The following is a 13,792-nucleotide window of genomic DNA, read 5'->3' as shown; positions in this document are numbered from 1 at the left end:
GTGCTCCAGAACTAGCCATGCCTCTAGCCAAGCTGTTCCGGTACAGCTATAACACTGGCATCTATCCGACAATATGGAAAACTGCTCAGGTATGTCCTGTCCACAAAAAGCAGGACAAATCCAATCCGGCCAATTACCACCCCTTCAGTCTACTCTCAATCATCAGCAAAGTAATGGAAGGTGTCGTCAACAGTGCTATCAAGCAGCACTTACTTACCAATAACCTGCTCACCGATGCTCAGTTTGGATTCCATCAAGATGACTGGCTCCAGACCTCATTACAGCCTTGGTCCAAACATGGACAAAAGAGCTGAATTCCAGAATTGAGGTGAGAGTGACTGCCCTTGACATCATGGCAGCATTTGACCGAGTATGGCATCAAGAAACCCTAATAAAACTGAAGTCAATGGGAATCAGGGGGAAAACTCTCCACTGGCTGGAGTCACACCTAACACAAAGGTTGTGATAGTTGGAGGTCAATCATCCCAGCCCAGGACATCGCCACAGGAGTTCCTCAGGGCAGTGTTCTAGGCCCAACCATCTTCAGCTGCTTCACGAATGACCTTCCCGCCATCCTAAGGTCAGAAGTGGAGATATTTGCTGATGACTGCACCGTGTTCAGTGCCATTCGCAACTCCTCAGACAATGGGGCAGTCCATCCCGCATGCAGCAAGACCTGGACGACATTCAGGCTGGGCTGATAAGTGGCAAGTAACATTCGCGCCACACAAGTGCAGGGCAATGACTATCTCCAACAAGCGAGAGTCTAAACACTGCCCCTTGACATTCAACGGCATTACCATCACTGAATCACCCACCATCAACATACTGGGGATCACCATTGACCAGAAACTTACCTAGACCAGCCACATAAACATTGTGGCAACAAAAGCAGGTCAGAGGCTGGATATTCTATGGTGAGTGTCTCACTTCCTGACTCCCCAAAGCCTTTGCATGATCTACAAAGCACAAGTCAGGAGTGTGATGGAATACTATCCACTTGCCTGGATGAGTGCAGCTCCAAAAACACTCAAGAAGCTCAACACCATTCAGGACAAACCAGCCCGCTGATTGGCACCCCATCCAGCACCTTAAACATTCACTCCCTCTATCACCGACGTACCTGCAGTGTGTACCATCTACAAGATGCAACTCGCCAAGGCTTCTTTGGCAGTGCCTCCAAAACCCGCGACCTCTACCACCTAGAAGGACAAGGGCAGCAGGCGCATGGGAACACCATCACCTGCAAATTCCCTCCAAGTCACATACCATCCTGACTTGGAAGTATATTGCCGTTTCTTCATCGTTGCTGAATCAAAATCCTGGAACTCCCTCCCTAATTCCACTGTGGTAGTACCTTCACCACATAGACTGCAGCGGTTCAAGAAGGCGGCTCACCACCACCTTTTCAAGGGCAATTAGGGATGGGCAATAAATGCTGGCCTTGTCAGCAACGCCCACAACCCAGGAATAAATAATTTAAAAAACTAATGCTGTGAAGAAATATTTAATGAAACCCTCATTTATCTTCAGTTTAAAAAAGCTGGTAATCTTTTTCAAAACTACACTTTTCCCAATTTATATTTGGGCAGCTGTGATTGAAAATTGAAATCTTGCCTTATGATGGTTATGTGTATTTATAAATAAATTAGGTCCCATCTAGGTTTCTGTAGCATTCAAAGTGGCCAACTAATTGCTTACTGTCTGGATTAACATTGAATACTTATTTTGATCCGGTGTTTAATTAAGATATAGTAAAGCATGAAATTATGTATAGTGTAAGAGATGATGGCTGAGCATGTGTGACTGGGGGCTGTTGCAGCTGAGTAAACAAATAGGATCCAGCTGAAACTTTACAAGCTTCTGTTTCTATAGTGAATATTCTCATATGGTTGTATTTAAAACAGTAGTCATAATATACCACCTATTTGTAACATTGGGGTAGAGTTTCCGGTTCTGTGCAATCGGCGATTCCGGCGCAAATTGCACACCTTTTGAATAGTGTTTTTTCTCCCAGGTTTCCACTCAAACTCATTTGCATAGCAGCCAACACAAACTCTGCCACAAACCAGCGCTAGCGGGCACCGTTTTAAAACATAATTTTTTAAAAACAAAATATTGCTTCCAAAGAAATTTCCATATATATTTAAGTGGTAATTTGGTGAAGGTTGAAAATTATTTGATCACATATTTAATCACAGTGTCAATCCACCGCCTGTGAGTAACCCAATTATAAATGACTGAAATTCACTTGAAAAAAAGTTATATTGTGGTACAGTTGTCAGTTTCTTAGTAAATTAATGCAAAAATAACATTCAAAAGCTTTTAAAATGTTCCTTTGAATGTCCTTATGCTCAAAAGTACCAGCTTAGTTTTTGACGGCCTGCAAATGGAGCAATTAGTGGAACCTCTGCTTTTGTGGGCGGGGCCTGCTTCCAATGTGATGTTTTTAAAACTAGTGCAGAAGATTGTGGAAACTTGAGTTGCGCTGAACACAAATTGCGATTAAAATTCCGTGATATTTTGTGCCGATTTCGCCGATTTCGGATGCATTGTGTGGAAAAAACTGCAATTGAGCGGAAACTCTGGGCCACTGTTTTTAAATTGAAACTAATATTAGGAGGACGTGCCTAAAATTATATTGTTCCGTTAGGATCACAGCATATTTGGGTTTGTAAACCATTGGATTTGTTGTGCAGAGAGTTCACCTGTGAGAACATTGTGATACTATTGCTGACCCTTGAGAGAAAGGATAGTTTCCCGCGTACAACAACAGCAACTTGCATTTATATAGCACCTTTAACATAGCAAAATGTCCCAAGGCGCTTAACAAGAGCATTATCAATAAAAACATTTTTGACAGAGTCACAGAAGGAGATATCAAGACAGATGACCAAAAGCTTGGCCAAAGAGGTAGGTTTTAAGGAGCATCTTAAAGAATGAGAGAGAAGTAGAGAGGCGGAGAGGTTTAGGGAGGGAATTCCAGAACTGAGTGCCAAGGCAGCTGAAGGCAGTGTCGCCAATGGTGGAGCGATTAAAATCGGGGAGGCGCAAGAGTCCAGAATTGGAGGAGTGCAGAGATTCTGAAGGCTTAAAGGGCTGGAGGAGATTACAGACATAGGGAGGTGGAGGCCATGGAGGGATTTGAAAACAAGGATGAGGATTTTAAAATTGAGGCGTTGTTGGACCAGGAGCCAGTGTAGGTCAGGGGCGATAGGTGAACGAGTTAAGCGAGTTCGCGAGTTAAGATAGGGGCACTAGTGTTTTGGACGAGCACAAGTTTATGTATGGTGGAAGATGGGAATGTAACCATAAAAGGGCCATTGTAGATAGAAGTTTGAAGAAGCCTTTTTAAAGTGACAAAAAAACTACTTCAGCCGGAGAAAAGCAGTCAATTTCATTCGCCAAAGTCTTTCCCAGGACTACAGCTGTAATTGGAGAAGGGAAATAAATACCGTTACAGGATTCAAGTCCATTTTCTTGCATTTGTTCCTTGTAGCAAAAATGTAAATGTGAGGAAGTGGAGCTCCCCAATTTATGCCCTTGTCTACTTTGTCACTATTATTAATTAATGGGGAAAAATATGCTTCATCATGCCAGAAAATGCTGTATGATATTGGCCCAGAAATCCCTGTTTCTTCTTCCCGCGGGCGTTCGACTAAAAGTAAGAGAAAAGATGCGCACATACCTTTTGGTTGAATGCCCGCCAGAGATCCCGGACTCGAGGCCTCCTCTTCTTGCACAACGGAGCACGTTCACATTGGGACGTCCGCAGGAGTCACGTGGACCTGGACACCCAATCACGGTAAAGCATTTTCTCATTCATTATAATAGGAGTTTCGTAAATTAGAAACTCCTATTACTATGAATGAGAAACAACCCCAAACACCCAAACACTACAAATAACATTTAAGAAAACACCTCACATAAATACACCATAGAAATTAAAGTTGATAGAAATGTTTTTTAAAGAAAAAAAATTTGCTAATTTAAAAAAAACATTTTAATTATGGTTAAAAATAAATGTAACATAGTGGGCAGGGTTTTTAAAAATAATATGTGTTTTGTTAATTTAATTCTATCTTTGTATGTTTTTAAACTTTTATCAGGCGCAAGAGTTTTGAGGACATTTGCTGGGCAAGATATGGGTAAAGACCGCAATCTTGCCCTGGCAAATGTCCTCACTCCTGAGATATGGAGGATCTGTCAAGCCAGAAACTTGACAGATCGGAAAAGCCGGTTTTCAGCACATGCACATTGCGCACTGAAAATCAGCTTTTCCGATGCCTTCCCGGGTCCATAGAAACTCCGTATAGACCCGGGGAGGCCGCGATTTCTGGGCCATTATATTTGTATTATTGCTTAAGTCTGATATCTTGTTGTGTATTGACAAGTAATTATTCGTGTTTGTATTAGCCTATACAATTCTGGTCTTGAGCTTGTTTCTACTATTTGGAGCAATTGGTGATGTAAAAATGCGCATCTGTAAAAGCCAGTATTCAATTTAACCCGATTAGGTAAATTATTAGAGTTGAATCACGTGACCTGCAAGAGTACAGCTTATAAGGAGCACATTTTTAGATTGTACATTTGTAAGGAGCACTCATCATCATAGGCAGTCCCTCGGAATCGAGGAAGACTTGCTTCCACTCTTAGCATGAGTTCTTAGGTGGCTGGACAGTCCAATACAAGAACCACAGTCTCTGTCAAAGATGGGACAGATAGTCATTGAGGGAAAGGGTGGGCAGGGAGCCTGGTTTGCCGCACGCTCATTCCGCTGCCTGCGCTTGGTTTCTGCATGCTCTCGGCGACGATATTCGAGGAGCTCAGCACCCTCCCGAATGCACTTCCTCCACTTAGAGCGGTCTATGGCCAGGGACTCCCAGGTGTCAATGGGGATGTCGCACTTTATCAGGGAGGCTTTGAGGGTGTCCTTGTAACGTTTCCTCTGCCCGCCTTTTGCTCGTTTGCCATGGACAAGTTCCGAGTAGAGCGCTTGCTTTGGGAGTCTCATGTCTGGCATGCGAACTATGTGGCCTGCCCAGCAGAGCTGATCGAGTGTGGTCAGTGCTTCAATGCTGGGAATGTTGGCCTGGACGAGGACGCTAATGTTTGTGCATCTGTCCTCCCAGGGGATTTGCAGAATCTTGCAGAGACATCGCTGGTGGTATTTCTCCAGCGACTTGAGGTGTCTACTGTACATGGTCGACGACTCTGAGCCATACAGGAGGACGGGTATTACTATGGCCCTGTAGACCATGAACTTGGTGACAGTTTTGAGGGACTGGTCTTCAAACATTCTTTTCCTCAGGCGGCCGAAGGCTGCACTGGCGCACTGGAGGTGGTGTTGGATCTCGTCGTCAATGCCTGCTCTTGTTGATAGGAGGCTCCCGAGATAGGGGAAGTGGTCCACGTTGTCCAGGGCCACGCCGTGGATCTTGATGTTTGGGGGGCAGTGCTGTGCGGCGAGGACAGGCTGATGGAGGACCTTTGTCTTACTAATGTTTAGCCTAAGGCCCATGCTTTCATATGCCTCGGTAAATACGTCGACTATGTCCTGGAGTTCAGCCTCTGTGTGTGCAGACACAGGTGTCGTCCGCGTACTGTAGCTCGACGACAGAGGTTGGAGTGGTCTTCGACCTGTCTTGGAGACGGCAAAGGTTGAACAGCTTCCCACTGGTTCTATAGTTTATTTCCACTCCAGTGGGGAAGTGGCGACTGTGAGGTGGAACATGGCAGCGAGGAAGATTCAGAAGACGGTTTCGGCAATGACACAGCCCTGCTTGACCCCGGTCCGGATGTGGATTGGATCTCTGATGGATCCGTTGTAAGGATTACAGCTTGCATGTCGTCGTGGAGCAGGCGGAGGAAGGTGACGTACTTTTGGGAGCATCCAAAATGGAGGAGGACTATGTGACTGTTGAAGGAGAAAGTTGCACTTTAGAACTGTAACATCATCATCATAGGCAGTCCTTCAAAATTGAGGAAGACTTGCTTCCACTCTAAAAATGAGTTCTCAGGTGGCTGCATGGTCCAATGCGGGAATTACAGTCTCTGTCGCAGGTGGGGCAGACCGTGGTTGAAGGAAAGGGTGAGTGGGGAGCCTGGTTTGCCGTATGTTCCTTCCAGTGTCTGCGCTTGGTTTCTGCATGCTCTCGGCGATGAGACTCAAGGTACTCAGTGCCCTCCCGAATGCTCTTCCTCCATTTTGGGCGGTCTTGGGCCAGGAATTCCCAGGTGCCGGTGGGGATGTTACACTTTATCAAGGAGGCATTGAAGGTGTCCTTGAAATGTTTCCCCTGCCCACTTGGGCCTTGCTTGCTGTGTAGGAGTTCCGAGTAGAGCACTTGCTTAGGGAGTCTCGTGTCGGGCATGTGGACGATGTGGTATGCCCAATGTGGACGATGTGGTCGAGCATGGTCAGTGCTTCGATGCTGGGGATGTTGGCCTGAGCAAGAACACTGATGTTGGTGCGTCTATCCTCCCAGTGGATTTGCAGGACCTTGTGGAGGCAGCGGTGGTGGTACTTCTCCAGTGCTTTGAGGTGTCTGCTGTATATGATCTACATCTCTGAACCTTATAGGAGGGCGGTTATCATTACTGCCCTGTAGACCATAAGCTTGGTGCCAATTTTGAGGTCCTGGTCTTCAAACACTCTCTTCCTCAGGTGACCAAGGGCTGCACTGGCACATTGGAGGCGGTGTTGGAGCTCGTTATCGATAGTAGGCTCCCGAGGTATGGAAAATGGTCCACGTTGTCCAAGGCCGCGCCATAGATTTTGATGACTGGCGTGGCAGTGCTGTGTGACGGGGTGCATTTCCCACCCCCAAAGCACAAACCCATGCTGCACGGACAATAACCTGGGCCCACCTATCGGAACTCTCCGCAGCACCAAGAACCTCCTTGACCTCACCACTGCACCTGGAACTTGCTCCCTCTCCGGATTCCAAGGATTTGGAACAAATTCTCCCAGGTCTGAATTCTCCTCCTCCTGAACTCTATTCTCCCGATCCGGCGGCATCCCTCGGAGTCCCTTCGGCTGGTTCAGTGCTGGCCTCGGAGTCCCCTCGGCGAACTTGGAGCCGGCCTCGGCGGGGACCCCGGAGTCCCTTCAGCCGGCAGCCCAATCTGCAGAGGCAAAAGTAGCTGGAGGAGCTGCGGCGGAGCCACTGTCGGGCATGTGGTGCGGGTAATGGCGGCGGCCACTCTGACTTCCCTCGTGATCCCTCGAGAAGCTAAAATGGAGCAGGGCCCCAGCGTCTCTCATCCCCATCCCTCATCACACCTCTGATCTCCCACCACCTCTCCTGAAGGTGCTGCCCAGTGCCGAGCTTACGGCTCACATTCCATCATAGGCAACTAGGCCCATACAGAACTGTAACATAGCACACCCTTAAATAATTCACCAGTCTGGCACCTGATTTTGAGTAATGATTGTTCTGTTTCAGAGGTTTGAACATTGTGGTGAATGAGATTTAGTGCTGATAACTTGGTGAGGAAATAAGTGGAATTGAACTTGTATCAACAATAACAACAAAAACTTGCATTTAAATAGCACCTTAAAAATAAGATATTAGGACAGGTGTGACCAAAAGCTTGGTCAAAGAGATAGGTTTTAAGGAGCATCTTAAAGGAAGAGAGAGACATCGCGAGGCGGAGAGGTTTAGGTTGGGAATTCCAGAGCTTAGGGCCTCGTCAGGTGAAGGCACAGCCACCGATGGTGGAGCAATGGGGGAAGGGAGAGATGACATGGTGGCAATGGGGAATTGCTGCCCTCCCATGACAAACAGAATCTTAGTCCTGCTAGGTGGTAAGGTTGCTTCTCAATTGTTTTAAAAGATCCTAAAGGGCAAGTAATATTTGTGGAACATTATATTTTATACACTATAAGCTTCTAAATTGCTTTAAAATGTCTAGTGCTATTGTATGCTTGTGTCAACTGTATTTATAGAGGCCAATCATAATATGAGTTAAATATGTACATAACTCAGCTTCTCAGTTTCTAAAAAGCATTTTCTTGACTTTTCTCATAGCTGGCAGCATTGGAGAGACAGATCTTTGATTTCCTGGGCTACCAGTGGGCTCCCATTCTGGCCAACTTCCTTCACATAATTGTTGTCATACTCGGTCTATTTGGAACAATTCAGTACAGGCCTCGCTACATTGTGGTGGTAAGTTATCAACTCACTCATTTACATTAATGGAAACAAAATGCTGAACTCACTTTCTAGCAAATCACATCAGCATGAATATAGCAACTATCTAGAAAAGTATTATGTTTGACTGTCACTGATAAATGATGTTGCGCTTTCTCTTGTTCCTGTTCTCTACTGCACACGACTTCCAGGCTAAGATTGTGGTCAGGCAACCAGCTCCCAGATCTCAGCCAGTGTTTCCACAATTGGTTGCAAGACTGGTGACTCCCGCTCAGATTTTCTTCCATCTCTGTAGTGAACCACATGACAGAAAGCAGAGAGTCGGGATAAACGGGTACTTTTCAGAATGGCAGGCAGTGATGAGTGGGGTGCCGCAGGGCTCAGTGCTGGGACCCCAGCTATTTACAATATACATCAATGATTTAGATGAAGGAATTGAGTGTAACAGCTCCAAGTTTGCAGATGACACTCAGCTGGGTGGCGGTGTGAGCTGTGATGAGGATGCTAAGAGGCTGCAGGGTGACTTGGACAGGTTAGGTAAGTGAGCAAATGCATGGCAGATGTAGTATAATGTGGATAAATGTGAAATTATCCACTTTGGTGGCAAAAACACGAAGGCAGAATATTATCTGAATGGTGGCAGATTAGGAAAAGGGGAGGTGCAACGAGACCTGGGTGTCATGGTACATCAGTCATTAAAAGTTGGCACAGTGGTCGGTGAAGAAGGCAAAAGGCAAATGGTATGTTGGCCTTCATAGCTAGGGGATTTGAGTAGAGGAGCAGGGAGGTCTTACTACAACTGTACAGGGCCTTGGTGAGGCCTCACCTGGAATATTCAGTTTTGGTCTCCTAATCTGAGGAAGGACGTTCTTGCTATTGAGGGAGTGCAGCGAAGATTCACCAGACTGATTCCTGAGATGGCAGGACTAACATATGAGGAGAGACTTGATCGACTGAGCCTTTATTCACTGGATTTTAGAAGAATGAGAGGGGATCTCATAGAAACATATAAAATTCTGACGGGACTGGACAGATTAGATGCAGGAAGAATGTTCCCAATGTTGGGGAAGTCTAGAACCAGGGGACACAGTCTAAGGATAAGGGGTAAGCCATTTAGGACTGAGATGAGGAGAAACTTCTTCACTCAGAGAGTTGTTAACCTGTGGAATTCTCTACCGCAGAGAGTTGTTGATGCCAGTTCATTGGATAGATTCAAGAGGGAGTTAGATATGGCCCTTATGGCTAAAGGGATCAAGGGGTATGGAGAGAAAGCAGGAAAGGGGTACTGAGGTGAATGATCAGCCATGATCTTACTGAATGGTGGTGCAGGCTTGAAGGGCTGAATGGCCTACTCCTGCACCTATTTTCTATATTTCTATGATCTCCATCTGTCACCTCTCACTCACTGGTTTCAGTAATCTGATGAATCACACATGTGAACCAGTACTCTACAATTTTGCAGTATATTGGGTTGTAGTGCCAGCATATTAAATTGCCTGCTACTCAAAATTACAGTTGTGAACAATGGTAATCTAATAGTGTTGACTGGAATCAGGCTGTGCAAGGGATATGATATGCAGATTTCATTTGTTATTAACTATCAGTGGATATATGACAGAGGTCAAAGTGAAGAAAAGGTCTTGAGTGCTTTTGATTTTATTCTGAAACCAACAGAATGCTGAACTATAGAGCCAAGCGTAGAGCACAGGTCAGAGGAAGTCATGGTTAAAGTGGTTAGCAATCTGATTAGATCACATCTGGAATACCATGTCCAGTTCTAATCACAGAGGCACAAAGGGGACATTCAGGGGCCGAAATTCAGGCCCGCCAGAAAGCTGCCGCACTTACGGTTTTTTAAGTGTTTCTACCACCATCTTAGAAGAGGTTGACTCTTGCTTCATATTCAGGTCTTTGTCTTTTTTTTTCGAGAAGACCGGAAGTCGGTCATAATGGGGGCAGAAGTGCGGCGGTAAGTATTGGTGGGACAGGACCGAGTCTCTGCACACTGTCCGTGTGCGTCACTACGTCTGTCCCCTCATTTAAAGGGGAGAGAAGCAGCATTTTTTTAGGTTCGGCCACTGGGCCCAAGAGGGGATGTCAGGCTGCCTGTTGGCGGCCCGGCCAAACCCGGGGGTATAATTGTCCGGCCGATCGGGAAGTCAGCCGGCAAAAAAAACATGGCAGCCACAGCAGTGCACCCTCCCCTTGAAGGGCCGCCGCGCTGCCATGGCTCACTCACAAAAAAACTGGTGCACCTACAGAAAAAGCTGCCAGAGGCACCGCGCGGCGGCTCTTGAATTTGTTGAGGTAAATTTTGCGCGGAATGGGATGGAGGTGCGGGAAAGCGACGGTGTGCGCCTTGAGGTCGAATTTCGATCGTGGTGGCCAATGGATTGCAACGCCGCGGCCAATGGATTGCAATGCGGCGGCCATGCAACGTCAATTCCGCTGCATGGCCGCCGCAAAACGGCAGTAACGGGCCTTATCCACACCCTGAATTTCGGCCCCTGACTCTGGGGGAAGACTCAGTTATGAGGAACAGTTTGAATACCTTGGGTATTATCCTTGAAAGGCAAAGTAATAAACTGTATAGATATTGATGGAGTTTGGAAGACTGTTTCCAACTGAATCAAGACAATGGGCAGCATTTTAACTTGGAGGCAGGTAGGGAATGGGGGCGGGGATGGATTGAGGTCAGGAAACCTCGGAGAGCAGGTTTCCCTCAGGCCCTGCAAAATTTAATGTCAGGGCCTGATTAACATTTTTGAATCTGTTTTCCCCCTCTGTAGCCAGCCAGATTGTGAGCCTGGGTGGCTGTCAGGTGGGTATGCTTGAGGCACCAGGCCGTAGTCAGGGAGTAGGGATGGGGAGGGGGATCGGAGGCCAAGATCGTGGAGGGTGGGTTGGAAAGCTGGGATAGGGGGGTGCGGGGTGGGGATGTGGTCAGAAATCGGGGAGTGGGGGAGTCAGAAGGCTGGGATCAGTGATCGGGAGGGTTGGTGGTGGAAGGCCGGGATTGGATGGAGTCGAAATGTTGGGATTGTGCAGAGGGTGGTCAGCGATTGGGGGGATGGAGTAAGAAGGCCAGAGGGGAAATTGGAGATCGGATGCCTCGTGGAGTGTGCGGGTGGGGGGAGGAGGCGTCAGAGGCCTTGGGGGTGGGGGAGTTCAAGGGGAGAACGAAAGGCTCGGGGGTAGGGATCCGGGGCTGGGGGGAGGGGCGGGTAGCGGATGGTATGGGGGGGGGGAGAGGGTCTAGGGACTGGGGATCGGGAGGCTGGAGGTGGGTAGTTAGGGCCAGGGATCGGAAGACCGGAAGGGGGATCAGAGATTGGAGGCCTTATAGGGTGTGTCTTCATCCTGTATTATCTGGTGTGACAGCAATCTTCCAGCCACCACATCAAACCCAAGGGTGGCTGTTCGGAGACAAGAGCTATCCGCTCTACACCTGGCTGATGACTTCCCTCCGCAACCCCACCACTCCTGCCCAGCACTCATATAATAACAGCCATGCTGTTACCAGGAATGTCATCGAGCAGACCATTGGCGCTGGTAAAATTGACTGATTTCATGCCCAAACAGTTACAAATTTCACCCATGACATTCCACCAACCCTTACTGTTATCATAGATTGCTCGTGGGAGTGACACCTTGAGTTGCCGTGAGGCACTTGCCAACAGAATTTGTTTTAAGTCTTTCAACTCTAACTCGGGGTGACAGTGATGGAAATCAGCCCAGTCACTTGTTAGGGCAACTGAGTTCGTCCCCCAGTTTATATGCACCAAGTCTTCGGCCAATGCTTTGTACTCCGGCAGGGTCAAACTTCTACTGGTAGTAGATATTTCCTCATTTGGAGGTAGGTTGTAGGTTACAGAGGAGATATCATTATCAGATTCATCGTCTGAAAGTGTAGGGTCACCGAACCATGTTGTAGTAGTGATTATATTAACCTGCTTTGTTTCTACTGGGGCAGTGGGTGTAGTGACCATATTAAGAGGCACAATATCTCGGGAGCCTCAGACCTCACCATTCTGCAGCAAGGTACTTAAGCTTTGTCTCTCCCTCCCCACCACCACCCTAAGCACCCAGATTTCCGAAGCAGATGAATTTCTAGGCCCATGTGTACTTGCCATGTATTGATAGGCATTGTTTTTTGTTTGAGGCTGCATACTACTTGTGAATTTATTGAGTAATAGCTTTCACTATTCAAACTAAAGATTGTTGATAAGGGTACCAAAAGCTACACAATATAATCAATGATGCCCTAAACCTTGGGGAAGCGAGCAACGTGATGTCGCTGCTGGTACTACAGCTGAAGGATATTTAGATGGGTATGTAGTGAAATAGGACTTCAGTTACCTGCTTAGTGAAGCAGTGATCAGGACAACAATGGATTCCTGAGATAGCCCTACAGGTGCTTTAGACAGTCTCTGTGGTGTAAAAGTTGAGGGCAATGGTGACCTTCACTGCCACTCCCAGTAGGTGTTGTGGACCAGATGATACAGAAAGATAACAGCCTCCCTAGTGATCATGAGCTTCACCTTCATGTACTGCTCTCCGTGCTCTGTGGCAGTCGATCTTCTGCTGAGGATAGTTTGTCCAGTGAGTCATGCAGCACCTATACCCTCTTGTACTTTGGCTGCCTCCTCCTTGGTTTCTTCTCAATGAATAAATACCTGACATGACCACTGCATCAATGCTGTGGGACTGATACCTCCGCTGCAATATTCACTTCTGTTAGCAAGCATAAGGTGATATCGGGATGCCAGAAAAGGAGTTAACTTTTTCCAAGATGTTTGTCAAAGAAAAAGCTTGTGTTTAGCTGCTCAGCTTGAAATACAGGAAAGCTATTCACACCGCAAAATGAAATTGAAGCAGAAGATTAAACCCTCCAGCTCCTCCCATACACACCCCGCAGGATGTGGGGAAACACCTCCATAAATCTGGTAAGTACTTCATCATTTTTGAATGCTTATTAATGAAACTGTAGAACAGGAGTGTTGGTAGTATTTCAAAGGTAGTGAGTGTAGTCCATACAAACATACTATTTAGAATTAACTGTCAGTTGTTTCTCAATGTAATCGTGAACAATAACTTTATCACTTTCTTCTCTATACCTGAATCTTCCAGCTTGGGCATAAATGCTTAATACTAGCACCATCTGCACCACCATGACATTCTATGACAAAAACTAAAATTAGAATCACCAGAAGGGGCTAAAGTCATCACCTACACTGGTGAAATCTTCTGCACATATTGGCACAGTGAAATTCGCATTACTGTTGAGGAAGGCAAATTGGAAAAACCATAGCAGACAGTAGGAATAAAAGAAATATAATGTAAATGAAGAAGTTGAGCATACCGTTAAGGCAAGAGTATTATTGCACCAATAGGATATTCACCCTCCAGTGAAGGGTTACATTCCATTGGTGAATTTTGAAAAAACCTTTCTTGATCTGCATGAAGAATAAATGTAAAGGCTATATTACAGTCTAAATGTATTAGCTTGGCTCAGTTGGTAGCAATTTTGCCTCTGAGTCAGAAGGCTATGGACTAGAACCTCCACTTTTGAGCTTAGCGCCCAAAAATGGGCATTATTTCCAGCGTGGGCGTTAAAAAAGGGTTTTCAAATCGCC

General features: G+C 46.5%; 1 protein-coding gene across 4 annotated transcripts in view; it reads left to right on the top strand.

The window, feature by feature from the left end:
- Window positions 1-13,792, top strand: part of LOC139275003 (sodium/potassium-transporting ATPase subunit beta-1-interacting protein 3) — a 792,762-nt gene that overhangs the window by 368,593 nt on the left and 410,377 nt on the right. For all 4 annotated transcript variants that reach the window (XM_070891862.1, XM_070891853.1, XM_070891869.1 and 1 more), the window contains exon 2: window positions 8,034-8,171. In XM_070891862.1, coding sequence (XP_070747963.1) covers window positions 8,034-8,171 — 138 coding nt within the window. The remainder of the gene's footprint in view (window positions 1-8,033; window positions 8,172-13,792) is intronic.

Source organism: Pristiophorus japonicus, chromosome 1 (genome assembly GCF_044704955.1).
Source record: "Pristiophorus japonicus isolate sPriJap1 chromosome 1, sPriJap1.hap1, whole genome shotgun sequence".
Taxonomy (NCBI): Eukaryota; Metazoa; Chordata; class Chondrichthyes; family Pristiophoridae; genus Pristiophorus; species Pristiophorus japonicus.
Note: the sequence above shows the minus strand (reverse complement) of the source record. Positions and strands in the feature narration are given on the sequence as shown.